At 49.9% G+C, this 19,425-nt stretch overlaps 1 protein-coding gene across 1 annotated transcript; it reads right to left on the minus strand.

The window, feature by feature from the left end:
- Positions 1–225: 225 nt before the first annotated feature.
- On the minus strand, positions 226–18,588 carry FCMR (Fc mu receptor). Its single transcript, XM_052653998.1, has 8 exons — positions 18,552–18,588; positions 11,309–11,644; positions 10,422–10,553; positions 9,226–9,448; positions 4,996–5,132; positions 4,516–4,674; positions 3,632–3,690; positions 226–402 (listed from the first exon to the last, which is right to left on the minus strand). Exons 1-8 carry the CDS (start codon positions 18,586–18,588, stop codon positions 226–228), a joined length of 1,260 nt encoding a protein of 419 aa, XP_052509958.1.
- Between the last annotated feature and the right edge of the window lie 837 nt (positions 18,589–19,425).

Below are 19,425 nucleotides of genomic sequence, written 5' to 3' on the forward strand. Positions count from 1 at the left end.
GTCACATGGTTTGGAGAGGAGGCAGGTGGCAACAGGGCAAATGCTCTGCATTCCCAGAGGCCACGTGAAAACCACCGGGGGCTCAAAAGTGTGTAAGGAGAGCTGGAGGAGGGGAGACTGATCAGTGCTCGGGGCAAACAGGCAGGGATGAGACTTGAGGTGGGGAGGTGACGAGGCTTCTGAAACAGATGGAGTGGGTGTTGGGAACCAGCAGACAGACAAGACTCATTGACACCAAGGTCTGGGCCCAGGGGCACAGCTGGAGAGGTGAGTCAGGCAGGCAACATTGACGTAGTCATTGGAATCAGTGTCCTCCACCTTGGTAGCAGTTTGGTGGCAGAAGCTTACATATTCACAGTCGATCTTCAGAGATGGGACAGGGAGCCAGGGAATTTCAGGTACCTGGAAACAACCAAAGAAGCATCCCTGGGTTTGGGTAGGGTGACTATAGTATTCACAGTGGGCAATGGTGGGGTGGGGGTTGCTGTCCTCCAGAAGGCAAAACGCAGAGGTGGTTGAGCTCCATCAGGTGGCTCAGCCCTGGGGATTTTCAGGGTGGTGCCTCATGCTCTACATAACTAGAAAACACTTTGATCTAATACGGCAGGAAGTGTTTTAAATGGGGCTCAGACAAAAATCATGTGACTAAGCATGGGTCTGGAGGAGAACCATCCACCAGAGGAGTTTCCCCTCTGGATTAGATGATGTGACTTGTGGAATAAATATGCATCTTCTCAGGGAATTATTCAGAAGGAGGATGAATCATCCTCTGCACCTCCATAGGCCTTTCATTTCCTGGAGAGGCTGTGACGTGATGGGACAGTGCATTCCAGGAAGGAGTGGGCGGTTGAAGGGGAGGAAGGTAGCAGGCTGTGTAGAGCTCCACTTCCCCGGAAAGAAACTTCAGGATCATCTGCCTTTGGGATGGATCAGTTCTCGGAGGGCAGGGCTATGCCATGACCCCAGCATGGCATAACTATTGTGACATCCACCCAGGAAGGCTGCAGCAGGGAGAGTCACATATTTTTAACACAACCACTGAGAACTAGAAGTTCAGCCCCCTGAACAGAGCAGGCACTGAGTAAGCGCTCACTGAAAGGACCTGTTCCTTTCTGTACTTTACCAGAGAGGAATTGGGCAGCAGCTTGCTTCAAAAATGTATCTCCCACTGCCTGTTACGGTTCATCATTTGAGACTGATCTGGCTTAACCATTTTAAAAAAGTTGCTCCCTGTGAAGGCTTAAAATACTCAAGTCCTTTATCATAGGCACTTTGTTGTGAATTTGTTTCATCAAGATTTTTTTTATCCCTGATAGCAGGAGTGTGAATTTCAAGCAGGGAGGAAGGGTAAAATTTAAGCAAGGTACAGGCACCTAGATAGCATATCCAAAAGCAGAGACATTACTTTGCCAACAAAGGTCCGTCTAGTCAAGGCTATGGTTTTTCCAGTGGTCATATATGGATGTGAAAGTTGGACTGTGAAGAAAGCTGAGCGCCAAAGAATTGGTGCTTTTAAACTGTGGTGTTGGAGAAGACTCTTGAGAGTCCCTTGGACTGCAAGGCGATTCAACCAGTCCATTTTGAAGGAGATCAGTCCTGGGTGTTCTTTGGAAGGACTGATGCTAAAGCTGAAACTTCAATACTTTGGCCACCTCATGTGAAGAGTTGACTCATTGGAAAAGACTCTGATTCTGGGAGGGATTGGGGGCAGGAGGAGAAGGGGACGACAGAGGATGAGATGACTGGATGGCATCACCGACTCGATGGATGTGAGTTTGAGTGAACTCCGGGAGTTAGTGATGGACAGGGAGGCCTGGTGTGCTGTGATTCATGGGGTTGCAAGAGTCAGGCATGACTGAGCGACTGAACTGAACTGACAGGCCCACATGAGGCCATGTGTGGTCACAGAACAGTTTCAGAGAAAAGGGCTCAAATGGATATGTGTTTGAGCAAACTCCGGGAGATAGTGAAGGACACGGAAGACTGACATGCTGCAGTCCATAGGGTCACAAAGAGTCAGATATGACTTAGCGACTGAACAACAAAGGGTAGAGTTGATGGGCACTGCTGGGCCTACTTACGCTACTGAGAACTCCTCCAGCAGGGCTCAGCAAGGGCAAGCTCCAGAAGCTGGGCCTGATGGGGGCAGAGCTGTTGCCTGTTCCCAGGCATCACTCTCCCCTTTTTAAGCAAGACGCACAGGGATACAGTTTTCAGCTTCCCCTGAACACAGGTGTGACCATGTGGTTAAACTGTGCCCAGTGTGAAACTTCAGACTCCTGGTCTTAAAAAAGCAACATTCTCTTTCTCGCTCCCATGTGCTGGGATGCATACATGGTACTAGTGATTGAGCATCAACCACGGATGAGGCAAGACTCCAGGGGATGGTGGAGCAACAGTCAAAATGCCTCTGAGGCCCCCGATGACCCCATGGCTCAGGCCACCTCCTCCTGGCTCCCTGTCTTCACTTTTGAGGAAAAGAGTCTTCCATCTTGTGAGCCCTGGGGTTTAGCGTTTGCTGCATCAGCTTAGCCTACACCCTAATTAAATCAGGGACATTTGCCCCACTTAGTTTTCCTGGTTCTGGAAGCAATAATGTTTCTGCTACTGTGGATGCTTTAGAGAATAAAATGTTCTCTTCTTAATTGGGGAAGACAAAGAAGGATGAATAGTTTAACATTTTTTCATACACCTGCCAGTGGCCATCAATAGAAAGATGAAAGAGAGAGAGAGAGAAAAAAAAAATGACTTCCCTACTCCACATCTAGATATCAAGAGGAGTCTTTCTCACTCAAAGTGTTGAATCTTATCTGTACAGTCTATGGAATTCTCTAGGCCAGAATACTGGAGTGGGTAGCCTTTCCCTTCTCCAGGGGATCTTCCCAGCCGAGGGACTGAACCCAGGTCTTCCACATTGAAGGCAGATTCTTTACCAGCTGAGCCACCAGGGAAGTCCATCTGTGTCTCTGCTGCAGCTGCTAAGTCACTTCAGTCATGTCCGACTCTGTGCGACCCCATAGACGGCAGCCCACCAGGTTCCCCCGTCCCTGGGATTCTCCAGGCAAGAATACTGGAGTGGGCTGCCATTTCCTTCTCCAGTGCATGAAAGTGAAAAGTGAAAGTGAGGTCACTCAGTCGTGTCACCAACTCCCTAGGCCAGGCTTAACTGCCTCCAGTAAACAACCTCCTCTCATCTTAGAGGGCTTACTAGAAAGTACTTCCTCAGATGAAACGGGTAACTTCTACCCTCTTAAGACCTACTGGAAACTGAATCTCTTACACAGGAAAGCCCTTCTCGTATTTGTACAGTCGACATCTAGCATCCTCTACTTAAGCTCTCATTTATCCCGTGAGAAATGCTTGGCCAGAAGCCAGGTAACTAAGTCTACCACAATTGTTGGGTAGCCGTCTACGGGCACCGTCCAAGGAGGAAATGGACACTCACTTCCCGACGCAGGGACCCGCAGCGGCTGGGAAAGCCCGCGCCCTCCCACGAAGCCGAAGCTCCGCAAACGGCGCGCGGGGCCACGCCCAGGTCTGGGGCCGCCCTTTCGAGCCGCAGCTGCCAATCAGAGGCGGGGCGGGGCTTACCTGCGGCGGGCGGGGCTTACCCGCGGCGGGCGGGGCTTACCTGCGGCGGGGTGGAGGCTGCGGGAGCTCCGGGGCCTGGGGGCGGTGCCGACCCTCCACCTGAAGGAGACGGGGAGGGCGGCATGAGGGCGGCATGAGGGCGGGGCCCAGGGCCCAGCCCCGCCCCCCAGCTCTGCGGGAAGCCCCCGGGCGGTGGGCCCTGCCCGGCGGTCCGCCGCAGTCCTGGAGGCGCGGATCTCCCGGCTCGCGCTCTGCGCCGCGCGGTTTCTGCGGCTCCAGCTCGCGCGCCGGCCCCGGCCCGGCCCCCTCCTCCCCCACCCCACCCCGCTCCAACTGCCCCCCACCCCACCCCGCTCTCACCCCACCCCGCTGCCACCCCGCACCCCGCCCCGCTGCCACCCCCCACCCCGCCCCGCTGCCACCCCGCACCCCGCCCCGCTGCCACCCCCCACCCCGCCCCGCTGCCACCCCCCACCCCGCCCCGCTGCCACGCATAATGAAGTTTATGCTCCATTCACAAAATCTAGCTCTTCTATCAATGACTAGGAAACCAAGAAGGTCTTTTTGACATAAAACATAAAGCAAAGGACAAATTCACTCAAATAAGCAATTCACTGCCTTTCTTTGAGCCTCCATTTCTTTATCTAGAAAATGAAGCCGCAGTTTCTTTGGCTCCAGCTCGCGCGCCAGCCCCGCCCCCGCCTCCGCCTCGTCCCCCAGGACCCCCACCCCTCCAGTCCCGCCCCCCACCCCGCCTCGTCCCCCACACCCCTCCCCGCTCCCCCAGCTCCACCCCGCCCCGACCCCCCTCGCCCCCCCACCCCCAGACCCGCCTCGCGCCCGCACAAGCCGACCTTCTCCCCCCTGCCTGCCCGCACGCCCAGCCCTGCCCTCCTCCCTCCTCCCTCCTGCCCGCGGGCTCACCAGCCGCGTCCACGCCGCGGGGCCGCCGAGGGCAGGCGCTGTAGATGTTGCTCGGCGTGCGTGGCCGCCGGGACACGCGCGGCCGCTGGGACCGGGCCCGCTGGGAGGCGTCCACCGTGGGCATCCTCACGGCCAGTCGGCGGACCCGCCTGGAGAGAGCTTATCAACCAAGCCGCAGGGACAGAAAAAGGAAGGAGGGTGTCAGAGGCCCACACTCGCCCAGTCTTACGGAAAACTAAAGACGGCCGCCTCCCCGCTGTTTGGGAGCGTCTGACCTGAGGGTGCTCCGCTCGGAAGTGGCTCGGAACCCTCCACTTCAAGGTTCGGGCCGCGCTCCTCACCGTCCCCATGTCCAGACCGCCGAGCCCCATCCCAAGTCCCCCCAAACTCAGTCTGCTCATCCAAAGGTCCTGAGTGTCCCTGGGGGATCAGAGGGAGTTGGGTGCTCTGGCGCGCTGTCACTGGGCCCGACCCACTCACCTTTCCGTCTTTGAACGATCCTTTTCGCCAGCAGCCCCAGAAGCGCCAACAGTATGAGACCCAGGATGGTGGGGATCAGGACGAAGACACCTTGGTCTTCCATCCCAGACGCAGCACCCGGGTCCTGGTTGGAGGCTCTGAGCAGGGGAGGAGCGGGAAGAGGAAGGAGAGGTCAGGAACGGAGGGGGACTGAAGGCAGCACCCCAAGGGCCAGCTTTTGAAGGCGGTTCACAGGTTTGTCCCTTGGATAACAGAATTCTCACTCCACCCCCCCTCCCCCAACCCCACCCCTGTCACAAAAGGGCCCGTCTATGGAGTCAGGAAACCTGGATTAAATTTCAGGTTTAGCTTTTTCCTGGCTGTGTGATCTTGAATCAGTTTCCTAACTTCTCTGAGCCTCATTTCCCAGTAAATAGTTACAGTAAAACCTGTTTCACGGAACAGTTTAAGGATGAAATAAAAGAGGGGCTATAAAGACCTTAATGTAGCTGACCCAAGCAGCAATCAACAAAGGTCAGTTCCACTTTCAGCTCTCTCCACCTCAGTTTCTTCACAAGATGATTGCAGATTTTAGATGAGTTAGTTTCTGATAACTATGGAAGAGAAGATGGTGCTCCCTTTGCCTAGAAGGTCTTCCCTCCATTTTCTCTACATGTTGAAATCTTACTTTCCTTATCCATTACATAAGTCCTCATTTTCTTCGCCAGTCGTGGTGAACTAGAATCAACTTTTTCTCTGTCAGCACTTCCTCAGTTCACACCAGTTACAACACTTCTCACAGTCAAGACTAGTATTAGTAAAATAACACCTAGATATCACACGTTTTTAAACTTTTCTACATCTTCAGGACATAGCACAATGCCTGGCATGTAGTGGGGATTTAAAAACACGTTGGTTGAGTTAATTGAATTCTTCTCCACTAGTAGGCTGTTATGGTTTAATAGACTAGGAATCAGAAGTCCTGGTTCTGTTTGTAACCACTTTGCTCTCGTGGGCTCAATTTCCTAATTGTAAGACCCAAATGGTGTCAGAAATGCCTTTCTTCGCTCACGTTTGCCTTTGCTTGTGTGTGTGCCTAACTGCTCAGTTGAGTCTGACTCTTTGCAGCCCTACGGACTGTAGCCTACCAGGCACCTCTGTCCATGGGATTTTCCAGGCAAGAATACTGGAGCAGGTTCCCATTTTCTCCTCCAGGGGATCTTCCTGACTCAGGAATAGAACCTGCATCTCCTGTCTCCTACATTGGCTGGCCAATTCTTTACCACTGAACCACCTGGGAAGCCCCTTCTATTTGCTTTGGCAAAAAATAATTCGCAGGTATTACTGGTTTCCTTTGGAATCTGTTCTAATGCTGCCTCCTAGTGGTCGACAGCAGCACTTTCCTAGTAGCCACGTTGAAAAAGTAAAAGGAAACACGCAAAAGTAATTTTTAAATTATTGATGGTTTAGTAGCTGATTTTATATTCATTTAGTTCTTCCCTGTCAAAACAGGAGCAGTCTCTCAGAGCCATCTATGACAGCATGATTCTATGCTAGTTTAAAACTCAATCCAATTGTTGGGTTGTGGCCAATTACCTGTGCCTATTACTTCTGGGTTACCTTGGTGGATTTCTGTTCTTTAGGGCTCTTATTGGATACCCCTTAGGAAATTTGTTTTAGATGAGTGTTCAGTCCTGTTCTGTCTATTCATAATAATTCTACATGGGATCCTCTCACCTGGCCAATTAAAAATACCTGCTCTGAGGCTGGCCATAGATTTAAGTTTTCTCTTAGGGTCATTTAAATTCAATTGGAGTGATGAGCTAAGTCTCAATAAAAAAATTAACTTCTCATCTATTAAAAGAAAAACCCCTACAATTATGGGGAGGATCTACATGGTTAACACCACACTAACTTCTATGCAGAGTACATCATGAGAAACGCTGGACTGGAAGAAACACAAGCTGGAATCAGGATTGCCGGGAGAAATATCAATGACCTCAGATATGCAGATGACACCACCCTTATGGCAGAAAGTGAAGAGGAACTAAAAAGCCTCTTGATGAAAGTGAAAGAGGAGAGTGAAAAAGTTGGCTTAAAGCTCAACATTCAGAAAACAAAGATCATGGCATCCGATCCCATCACTTCATGGGAAATAGATGGGGAAACAGTGGAAACAGTTTCAGACTTTATTTTTCAGGGCTCCAAAATCACTGCAGATGGTGACTGCAGCCATGAAATTAAAAGACGCTTTCTCCTTGGAAGAAAAGTTATGACCAACCTAGATAGCATATTCAAAAGCAGAGACATTACTTTGCCGACTAAGGTCCATCTAGTCAAGGCTATGGTTTTCCTAGTGGTCCTGTATGGATGTGAGAGTCAGACTGTGAAGAAGGCTGAGTGCCAAAGAATTGATGCTTTTGAACTGTGGTGTTGGAGAAGACTCTTGAGGGTCCCTTGGACTGCAAGGAGATCCAACCAGTCCATTCTGAAGGAGATCAGCCCTGGGATTTCTTTGGAAGGAATGATGCTAAAGCTGAAACTCCAGTACTTTGGCCACCTCATGCAAAGAGTTGACTCATTGGAAAAGACTCTGATGCTGGGAGGAATTGGGAGCAGGAGGAGAAGGGGCCGACAGAGGATGAGATGGCTGGATGGCATCACTGACTCGATGGACGCGAGTCTGAGTGAACTCCGGGAGTTGGTGATGGACAGGGAGGCCTGGCGTGCTGCGATTCATGGGGTCGCAAAGAGCTGGACACGACTGAGTGACTGAACTGAACTGACTGATGGTCGTTTAAGTTTAAAGTCTCCTCTATGTTGGGAATGGTTAAATCATACCAAAAATGATCAACCTGGTAATTATGAGACAAGGCTGGGTGCTTTATGAACTATGCCTGTTATAACCCTTAGAGAGAGTGATTGGTATGGAACTCAGTAGATTTGTGGCGCTAATTTATGGCCTTGACATCTACAGGGATGATATGAAGGTGTAGCCTGGGATTCCCATGAATTTAAGGTCATACATGTTAACAAATTACAAGTAACCCCAACCAATCTACCATTGGTATGATCCCAATGGGTCAAAGATCTGTATTCTATTGGTATGACCATTTAGCAGTGTGTGTGTGTGTGTGTGTGTGTGCCTTCAATGGGGTTGGAGGATGTAATTGACCATATCTATGCCTTGACAACTTTCATAAGCTTTAAATGATAGTAACCGGGCTACTAGCCTGTTGAATTCTGAGATCTCTATGACGAGAAAGGCAGTGCCACACAACTGCAAGACCCTCGACACCTTACAGCATCTCAGGGAGATCTCTGTGCTCTAATTCAAACTGAATGCTGTATTTTTGATCCTGATAAATCCTTTAATGTAACACATTTGAACCACATGAAAAATCAGATTTCTGCTCTCAGTGACCCATTCCTTAGTCTTGACAATCTTAAAAAAAAAAAAAAAACGAAACTGGTGTGGGAGGCTCATGGATAAAATATTTACTTTTAATTCCACTATGTTATTAACTGTACCATTTGTATTTTGCTTGTTTCACAAGATTATTATTTGTTGTATTACCAAGTATATGACTGAGCTTTCAACGGAAATGGTGACTAGACTTGAAGCAGTGTATCAAATGTATAGTTTGATATATGATCAATGAATGTAATAATGTAACTCTGGAAGGCAATGGCACCCCACTCCAGTACTCTTGCCTGGAAAATCCCATGGACGGAGGAGCCTGGTAGGCTGCAGTCCATGGGGTCGCTGAGGGTCGGACATGACTGAGCAACTTCACTTTCACTTTTCACTTTCATGCATTGGAGAAGGAAATGGCAACCCACTCCAGTGTTCTTGCCTGGAGAATTCCAGGGACGGGGGAGCCTGGTGGGCTGCCGTCTATGGGGTTACACAGAGTTGGACACGACTGAAGTGACTTAGCAGCAGCAGCAGCGTCAAAACAGATTTGCATAAATGTTGAATGACTGAAAGATCTTTGTCTCATCTCTACAAGATCTCCTCCTGGAGCACTGATGTGCGTACTTGTTAATAGGACTGATGAGTTAATGTTATAGCTATAACATTAGTATAGCTATAATAAATATATCTATACCATATTTCACAGTGACTTCTAGAGACAAAGCCAAGAAGTGTCTCTGTTGGTAGACATTTTAGGGAGATTTTGGTGGATCTCCTAACTCTAGTCTCCTTTGACCAGCTTTAGCCCATCCTGGATGGTGGAGGCATCTTACCTCTGTCTGTGAAGCCTGGTTTGCTGGTTATAGCTGGCTGTCTGGAGCCTGAGAAGCCCCTTCTGAGCTGAGGTTTTTGAGGTTGTGATGGATGGCAGGAAGATGGTGGGCTCAGCAGTTGCTACCGAAGATGCCCTGGAAACCTGGGGGCGGTGGGTGACTGAGGGGTTGGGGGAAGCCTGGTGTGCTTGAGGAGACTTGGTCCTTTGAGCTGGTGTGGTTACTGCAGGACAGAGCAGGACAAAGTGACCTTCCATATCCGCACTTTAGTCTCTGGTAGCCTTGGGTCAACCATTTCTTTCCTGAATACATTCCTTCCTTTTAGGTAGACTGCCTGTGTTCTTGCAATCCACATTGCCTGAAATGCCTTCTGAACAGGCCATCTACACCTAGTCCCTTCTGTCTATATTTGCTTCAAACTCCATTTCCTACAGGAAGTCTTCCCTGACTTCCCAGGCAGAAGAGCTTTCCCTCCTCTTAACCATGGAGAAAACCTTGACTGTAGTTCAGTTCCCACCCTGATTAATATTATATCTATGTGTTTGTCTATTCTCCCCCATTCCACACCTGTCAGTCACAACCTTGGGTATATAATGAGCTCAGTGACATTATCCCCCTCTCAAGGGCCAGCAGAGTCCTCTAGTGTAACAATATTCAGTTAATGTGTCTACCTCTCAGGGAACATGCAAGGAAATGATGGAAACATTGTATGTCAAAATGCATTCAAGACAGAAAAGTGATAGAAGTGTAAAAGTATCATTAGTATAATTATTATTAATCTTATTGTCGCAAAATAGAGCTGTTAAATTACTGTATGCCATCAAATGGAAGATAGCCACATGGGGAGCAGAAGGCAAGAGGACTTCTGGCTGGGAACTGTCTGCCCAGTCTTGGTTTCCTAGTCATTCATAGAAGGGCTAGATTTTGTGAATGGAGCATAAACTTCATTGTGCGCGGCCCCACCTGGTGGTGATGTGTAAGTACTGCAACTAGTGCCAAGTGGCTGAGGGATGGGCTTGAAAGCCTTGGAAAGCAGATCTCAACGAGGTTCGCTCTTCCAAGACAGGGAAATACACACGTGAGACTCAGCTCTGCTCTGCCAACCACTGCATGAACTGAACACATATCCCCTCATCCACTTTCACAACAGTATAGAATTTCCCCCACTTCCCTGGCCCTAGCTTCGGGGAACTGACCTTTGGACATGAATTCTAAAGAACTGGCATGTGGAGGCATCTGGAACCAAGGAGGCATGTGCATTTGTAGAAATCTATTAAACCATGCGGGAGGCTCAGGCATCTGCTCTTCTTCCCAGGATGGCTCGTAAACTACCAAAGGCAAGAGAAGTCCATTGGTGGTCTCCAGCAACAGCCTGAGGCCCGGGGAGGGACTGCTGGTGTGTGTTGAGGTTGACTCAGCCAGGGTAGATGGCAATAAAGGGATGAGGACATGGTGCCCACGAGAGGAGCAGAAAAGTAACTGGGCTGGGGTCTTCCCTGGGAAAAAAATCCTCTTTCTCCCTAACGCAGTGGGCATTCTCTGCAAGATCAGAGTCCATTGGGAATGAGTACTGTGTATGTCTGAGGAAGTCAGTGGCGAAAGAAGGGAGAAAGGAGGGAATCTGGAGCAATAAGGAAAGGATCATATAAAGTAACAAATTTGGCGATCAACTGTGGCTTGAAAAATGATTGTCTTTCCTTTATATTTATCCCTGATATTTCTGATGGGACAGTTATGGGGCTGCTTATCTCCTTTTGCTTCCAGTTTCCTCCAGTCTCAGAGCCTCTCCTCAATTTCACGCCCACCCCCCACTTGGCTTGTGACCCGGGAAAGGTGGGCACGGTACCACCCGGGGGCACACCGATCCTGTTCCTTTCTCATGGCTTGGATAGAAAATTTGGTGGATCATGAAGTTCAATGACTCTATGAGGTTACAGCCCCATGGATCCCAGTTTCCACTGGACTAGCTGGTATGGCAGCAGTGTTAGGGTGTGGGGGCTGCTGCGGCCCCATGCTTGTCCCTGCCTTCCCAAGGGGCAATGTTTCCTGGGTGTCCTGAGCCTCCATCGAGTGGGGCACCTACCGCTGTGAACAGTCAGGGTAATCTGCTGGGTCTTGCCTCGGTCTGTGTTCAGACCCACCCCACAGGCATAGACCCCACTGTCACTCTTGGTCAGCTCTGTCATCTCCACCAGGAACAGATTCCTGTCCGGATACTGCTCCAGCGTGACTCGGTGCTTGAATTCGTCCCTGACAAATTTGCTGCTGGACACCACGGTGGTGCATCTTCCAGACTCGTCAATGGTCCGGCACAGATATATCCTCACATGCGTTTCAGGAAGTGGGCACTCAATGGTAATGGATCCCCCCAGCATTCCCTCCATCTTTACTTCTGGAAGGACCTTTGGGGCTCCGACTACTGCAGGGAGAGAGAGTTAGTGAGAGGAAGCCCCATCACCAGCCATGTCCCCAACATAGCCCTGTTTCCAACCTGGGCCCCAGTGCAGCCTCATACTCATCCCTGCATCCAGCTCCATCCCCATGAGCAGCCCTGTGCCTCCCTCATGTCTAGCCCTAGCTGCACCCACAGCCTCTTTCCATCCTCAACCCTGTTAACCTCCTTGGTCCAGCTCTATGTCCGTCCCAAGGCTCAGTCTCTCCCTAGCCCAAGCCTTCATGTAGCCCTCCGCCTTATCATCACACCTGAACCTCTATGGACCCAGACACCAACCTCCTGAGAATCTAGTCAAAATGTCCACCCCACTCCAGGGGGGATGCCACGGTGAACCGCCTCCCACAACCAGCATGTGGCCCCTTAGTGATTCCAGTGTGCTGCCGGGAGGCGTGGTGAAATTTACTGCAACAGGTTTTCCTGTCTAGCTTTGTTTCACTTGGATCCATCCCACCAAAATAACTCTTTCACCTCCAGTTTTTTTAAAAAAAATTCAATCATTAACAGGTATCTATTGAATCACGTTCATGTGACAAGCTAGCTGCCATTCCTCCCTCACAGAATGAGTCACTTATTTAGTGATACAAATCAATGGCCACTACAGCAAAGTGTCATAAATCCCATGGTGTGGATACACAGGGCTCCTTGGAAGCAGCAAGCGGAGTGCCTGATCCAGGCTGCCACGGAGGGGAATTTGAGAAAGGCTTTCTGGGAGAAGGGCTATGTAAGCTGTGGCCTCAAGGATTGGGTATGGAGGGCTAAGAGAATGCCAGTCATCCTCACCAAAGGAGGGAATACAGAGGGAAACAGGAGTGTGTTTGAGTGTGTGCACATCTTGTTTGTGCCTTGGGGCTGGTGTGGAGCAGGGAGCAGTGAAAGGTGTCGCTCCTGAGTCACTGGCATCAATAAGCTTATGCAAGGTGGAGAGAAGGCGGGGCTAAGCTGGAGAAGAGGGTATGATTTTCAACTAAGTGGGTCCAACAAGGGTCCGTATATTTCTGGGAAGATGATGCAGAGGATGGAGTGTGTGTGTTGGGGTGAGACTGGGGGGACTGGGGTGGAGGAGAAACCTTTCTAGACAGTGAGAATTGGCCCCATAAAGCCTAAGAGAGGAGAGAGGACCCAGCATGTTCATGAGGAGGGGAAGGGTGTTCACAAGCTTCCCAAAATTCATCTGCAGAGCACACATTTAGAATCGCTCCGAGGAGTCAGGGGAAGAAGTGGGGCTGCAGGCTTTTAGATGCACTGAGGAGGACATTCTGGGGGGGAGGGAAGGATGGGGATACCCGGAGAGAGGAGGAAACAACCGTGAGAGCATGGGACAGGGTGGAGGAGGCTAGAGAAGGGCTAGCAGGGGAGCGTTCGCAGGAGTTCGTTAGTACCTGGATGTGCAGCTGGTTAGCACAGCAGGGAGAAGCAGAGGGCACTGCCAGACACGTGTGAGCGGATGTGAAAGGCCTCATGCGAATCACCCACCTCTGCTTTAAACACCATGGAAACTGAGACGAGCGAGGCAGCCCTGTGACTGGAACATGCCAACGGAAGGGCAACCCGTTCAAAAGGCAAAGACCCAACCAAGGGGCTGGCGGAATGCCCCGTAGGTCCAGAGGGACCACACACACCTGTTTGCAAAGCCTGGCACCTGAGAGTGAGCATGCAAATGTTTTCAGATCAGCTCAGCCAGAAAAGGGCATGCTGGCTGCTTTCTCAAGGGTGAGGCGCTGTACAATGGGCAGAGGCAAGATAGAGCAGAGAGGGGTCATGACGCGTGCAGACACCTCCAGTGGCCTCTCTCTATTCAGTGGGGTACTGCTGGTCACACTCTGGCTTGCGCAGATCCTACGTTACGGACTGTACATTTGTACTGCCCAAAACTCGTGTGTTGAAGCTCCTGTATTATAGAGTGGGGCCTTTGGAGGTAGGTAGGGTTAGATGAGGTTATGAGGCTGCAGCCCTCAAAATGAGATCAGTGTCCGTATTCTCTCTATTTACACAGGAGACCACATGAACACAGAGGGAGAGAGTAGCCTTCTGCAAACCAGGAAGAGGGCCCTTGCAGAAACCAACACCCTGATGTAGGACTTCTAGTTTCCTGAACTGTGAGAAATAAATGTCTATTATGGAAGCCACGCGATCTATGACACTTTGTAACAGCAACCAGCACTGACTGGGACATCCTTAGTGTGCAAACTTTGGATGGATGAAGCACAAGGAAAGCTGCTGGGTACACTGAGCTCTGGTCCCAGGGAAGCATTAATGGGCAAGGTGAAAACGACCAGATTCTACTCTCCTTGGAGTTCATAATAGCTTCTAACCACAAGCACACTTCCAAAATAGAAAAAAAGATAGATACAACCTCCAGGTTTAGAACTTAGGCACAGTGTATATAAGACTCCTGTGGGGGAACTTGCTAGGATGCAGATGACCTGGTCCTGCCCTTCAGCCAGGTGATTATATCTGCTTTGAACGGGTGAGTATATCTGCTTATGAATCTGCACTTTTAGGTAAGCAACCCAGGTGCCCTTGAATTTTTGCAGTTTTGAGCCTTATGATTACATTTCCAAATGATTCCAGGGAAGAAAGGGAGGAGTAGAAGTAGATATAAAGGAATCATCATGTTTAATACTGATGTTTTAGAGAAGCTGTGATGTGTCATTCATCTCTGAATTAGTGATTTGATTTTCAGTGGTGATGGTAGGGGAGAGGGATTTATGTGGCATAAAAAGTCACCCTCAACATGTAATTGGATATAAATATACGTTTCAAATGGGCTTCCTGGGTAGCTCAGCTGGCAAAGAATCCAACTGCAATGCAGGAGACACTGGTTCAATTCCTGGGTTGGGAAGATCCCCTGGAGAAATGATAGGCTACCCACTCCAGTATTCTTGGGCTTCCCTGGTGGCTCAGCTGGTAATGAATCCACCTGCAATGGGGAAGACCTGAGTTCCATCCCTTGTTTGGGAAAATCCCCTGGAGGAGGGCATGGCAACCCACTTAACCCACTCCAGTATTCTTGCCTGGAGAATCCCCACGGACAGAGGAGCCTGGCAGGCTACAGTCCATGGGGTCGCAAAGAGTCAGACATGTCTGAGCGACTAAGTACAGCACAGCATATGTTTGGAACACGGAAAAAAATCTTGTTTTTTAATACAAAATAAGGTTTAGGCCCCAAAGCCTTGGCTGTGGCTGTGCTCTGGGAATAGCCTGGATTCTGCAGGGTGGTGATTTTCTAGGCAGGAGAGGTGATGAGGACCCTATCGACTCCAGTCACAGCAGGATCTCTGGAAGAAGGAAGCTGACCTGAGAGCTTTATGTTTATCAGATGGAGCAGGGCTCTTAAAAAAATAAAAAAGATGAGAAACATCCCAAGCGGCTTCCCACTTCTGTACACTCTGACTTGTGTGTGTCCAGGCCTGCTGTCTGCCTTGGTCCTGTCGCTGTGAATGGAGTATCTGTCTTCTCTCAAAAGCCAGTCCTTTGCCCTGGATCCTGAATCCATCCCATCACCTCCTACAGAGCCTCTCTCCTGCAGTCACCCCCTTCCTCTGTCTGCCTCGGTGGTTCCTCTCTTCCAGCATTAACACGGCTCACACACATGCCCTGATGATGCCCACAGTGGAAGACCCCTCGTCGACATCCCCCTCCCCGCCAGCTGCAACCACCCCTCTCCTGTTCTCCTCAAAACCACTGAATCCAATGCCACGTCTCCTAATTCCTTTTCCACCTACGTCTGTCAGAATTTTGTCTCCAATATTCCATTGATACTGCTCCAATCAAGTCACCAAAACTTTCCTTGTTGCCACATTGGTCACTTGTTTGCCTTCTTTTTTTTTTTTTTCTCATCCTCTTGGCAGCATTTGGTGGGATAGAGCCTTCCTGCCTGGAAATGCTTTCCTGGCTTCCCTGACGTCACTCTCTCAATGGCTGTTCTTTGCCATCTCCTTACTTCTCCTTATCTGATCACTTCCTTCTCCTCCTCACTTACTTCTTTGCCTCCTTCCTTATGTACGGCTCCTTCTCTACCAGTTTTGGGCCACCCAGGGCCTGGCACTGGGCCTTTCCTCTTTTCTGTCCCCCTGGGTCTCCCTGCAAGAGCCCATGGGCTCCCATGCCTTTCAGTGCCAACTCTGTCTAGATCTCATCACTGCGTGGATCTCCAGCCTTGTCTGTACCTCTGAGCTCCAGACTTGCCTTTTGGATCCCTCCACTTGGACTTCACTCAAACGTCTAAGATATATTTCACACTTACAATGGTCAAAGGGGGAAAAAAAAAACCACCCTCTTGATTCCTCCTCCAAAACCTGTTCCCGTACAAGCTCTTCCTATCTCCGAAAAAATCGTCAACATCCACCCAAGTGCTGAAGCCCCAGAGTCATTCTCATATTAAAGAATTAAGGTAAGTTTTAGGTGTGTGTTTGTGTACTATGTCACAGCATCAAGTGTGTGCATTCTTACTATTACAGGTCAAGGTAAAAACAGCTTGAAAGCCTACATCCTATCCTACTGTGTTGCTTTACTGTGGACCTCCACCTGGGGCCCCAAGTGATGTGGCCTGTAGTTTGCACCTCATGCGATGGGTTCTGGGACTAGGGCCACCCCTAAATTTGCAGGACCTGGGGCAGGAATACAAATAAGGTCTAAATATCATAGTCTGAATAGTTTAAAGTTAATCACCAAGCTAGTAAACTGCTGTTGTTAAGTTGTTCAATCGTGTCTGACTGTTTGCAACCCCATGGACTGTTGCCCACCAGGCTCCTCTGTCCCTGGGACTCTCCAACATCTTGACAAATTTATGCCCTCCTTGGATGTCCATTCTCACACATGCTGTGCAGGGGAAAATGGCCTCAAGTTTTCTGCCTCCAGCTTCTGGCCCCTCTCCCTTCAGTTCTCATCCCTAGCTCCTGCCCACTCCACAACAGTCCTAGAATATACTTGGTGAATGACCCAGCTTGCATGTATAAACCCCATCTCCTTCCCAAACATCCACCTGTAGCCATTTTACAGGACAAGACATAACTCTAGGATAGAAGACCCAGGGTAGGGTTGCAGAGTCGTCAAAGGTGGATTAAGAATCATTTGGACAGGGAATTTGAGGTTTAGCAGAGGCGGTGTGGATGTGGGCTTGGGGTAAGCATGTCTTTTCGGGTCTTGAACTCCTCACGCCATGGGGACTGGCACCAGTGGAGAAGGACAAAGCCCAGAGTAAGGACCCTTCTGGGTAGAAGAGTCATATTGCTCTGGACAGACTGCTGGACTGCAATTCGGGTGCCCTTCACTTCTAGACATCTCCCGCATCCACCCAATCCCTCTTCCCTCTCAGGCCTAAGTTTGGTTAACCATCCACTGTGCTCACCCATGTCCTACTACCTGTCACAGAGTCTATTTCATTAAAACTTCATTCCTTTGGGCTTTCAGGGACTTCCATCATTTGACTCAAACATTTGCCTTTCCTCAAAACTCCAGCCATCACAAAGAAAGCAAGTATGAATAAACAGCTACTCTGACCCCCAAGAAAATTACCACCGAATCAATAAAATATTGAGGTTCCAAAGGAGGGGCTCTGGAAAGTGTAGAGAAGGAGGTGGAGGTTGAGATGGGCTTGAAGGGCTGCATCAGTGGTGGAGGTGAGGGGAAGGGTGTTCCTGGCAGAAGGAACAGCAGGAGCAAGGCCGTGGTGGCAGGAAAGTCGTCCAGCACACGTTCAGGGAAGTCCAGCACACGTGTGCTGGCTGGAGGTTAGGAAAGTCCTGCGGAGAATGATAAGCTCAGCGTGTACAAGCGGAGGCCAAGGAAGGAGTTGGTATTTCAGGAGTTTGGTTCAGTTGGTAGTAGGAGGCATGGAAGGTCTTTGGGAAGGATGATGTTAAGCTCAGAGGCAAGAAGTGAGGTGGATGTGGAGCCACAGGCTGTCAGCTTGCAGAAAGTAGGCGGGTAGTTAAAAGCTGCTCCTGTGTTCCTTTCCTTTTCACTCTTCTGTTCTGTCTCTGGCAGAGGCTGCCATTTCTTCCTATCCTGGTAAGTGTGAATCTAGAAACTACATGAATTGGCCATCAGTTAGGTCAAAGTCTGGTTGGGGGTTAATGGGGAGAGGTGGGTAAAAAGCTATTTTGGCATTTTGCAGCTGATATCACAGATAGTGAAGACAGAGGAGCTGATTTAGGTGATGACCAGTGAGAAATACGAGGTTTGGTGTCAGGCCGGTTGTATTTTTGATCTTGATGAGGTGTGGAAGTGGGGGTGCCCGAGAGATGGCTGTAAATCAAGATATGAAACTCTGGAAATGAATTGAAAGTGTTAGCCACTCAGTCGTGTCCGACTCTTTGTGACCCCATGGACTACAGCCCATCAGGCTTCTCTGTCCACGGGATTCTCCAGGCAAGAATACTGGAGTGAGCTGCCATTTCCTTCTCCAGGGGATCTTCCTGACCCAGGGATTGAACTTAGATCTCCCATATTGCAGGCAGATTCTTTACCGTTTGAGCTACCTGGGGAAGCAGGCCTACCAAATGGACCAGGGAGTCTTCGATTGGAACTTTGAAAATTCAGAAGATAAGAGAACCAAAGAAAGAATGTAGAGGTAAGAAGAGAGAATGCTGGAGGCTTTTAACAGCCAGATTAACAGGCTGACACCTGGGAGAGGGGACACCTTCAGCCTTGTGAGTCAACACCTTAGCGGACAAGGAGGCAGGCTGCAAAATGCCAAAATAGCTTTTTACCCACCTCTCCCCATTAACCCACCCTTATCCTGCCCCAGATACTGGTTTACAACTAAATTCATCTAGACGCTTCCGAGCCAGAGATACCCAGCTACTCCCCTACATGTGACCAATTCAGTCCTCGAACGGCGTCCAAGGTGTCTCTCCAGAGCACTTACCTGGAAGGAAGTAAAGCGCCCAAAGCCACAGATCCATGGCTCCTTCCAGAGCAAGGTCCCATCCAAGGGCCCCCGAAGAGGGGGACAGAGGCCCGCTGCTCACCCAGGCGCCGCCCTGTGCCGTCTGATGCTCAAAAGAGATTTCTGGGCCCCCACGAGGAGTGGGGCTTGGAAATGAGGAAATGACAACCTATCTTGTTTGCTTACCGGTTTTAGACGGAAAAAGAAGATACCAGCAAACCGCAGAGGAAGTCAGGAGCTGAGAAAACATGCTATGTTGAGTGAGAATGGGTCCCCAGGGTTCAAAGTGCCTCGAGGCAGCTTCTATTAATAAAGACTGCTAGAAACTAACAGGCCTCATATTTCTATGCCTTGGAGGGTCCTCCTATGCTTTGTGGGGTTTATGTGAGCCAGAGTTATTTGCTTTATGCCTGTCTTCAGCATGAAAGAGACTTCTTGCCAATTTTCTCCCTCTGAGGACAGCTGTAGGGACAGAAGCTTGGGTCTGAAGTCAGAAGGTGCTGGTTGTAGCCCTTGAACGCATTTGATAAATGCTTTGGGAGACCTGTCCCCTCTGATGGCTCAGACGGTAAAGCGTCTCCCTGCAGTGCAGGAGACCTGGGTTCGATCCCTGGGTTGGGAAGATCCCCTGGAGAAGGAAATGGCAACCCACTCCAGTATTCTTGCCTGGAAAATTCCATGGACTGAGGAGCTTGGTAGGCTACAGTCCATGGGGTCGCAGAGAGTCGGACATGACTGAGTGACTTCACTTCACTTTAGGAGACCTGGTGGCTCAGAAGGTAAAGCCTGCAATGTGGGAGACCTTCTGGGAGACCTGGGTGGGGAAGATCCCCTGGAGAAGGAAATGACAACC

Source organism: Budorcas taxicolor, chromosome 16 (assembly GCF_023091745.1).
Source record: "Budorcas taxicolor isolate Tak-1 chromosome 16, Takin1.1, whole genome shotgun sequence".
In the NCBI taxonomy this organism is placed as follows: Eukaryota; Metazoa; Chordata; class Mammalia; order Artiodactyla; family Bovidae; genus Budorcas; species Budorcas taxicolor.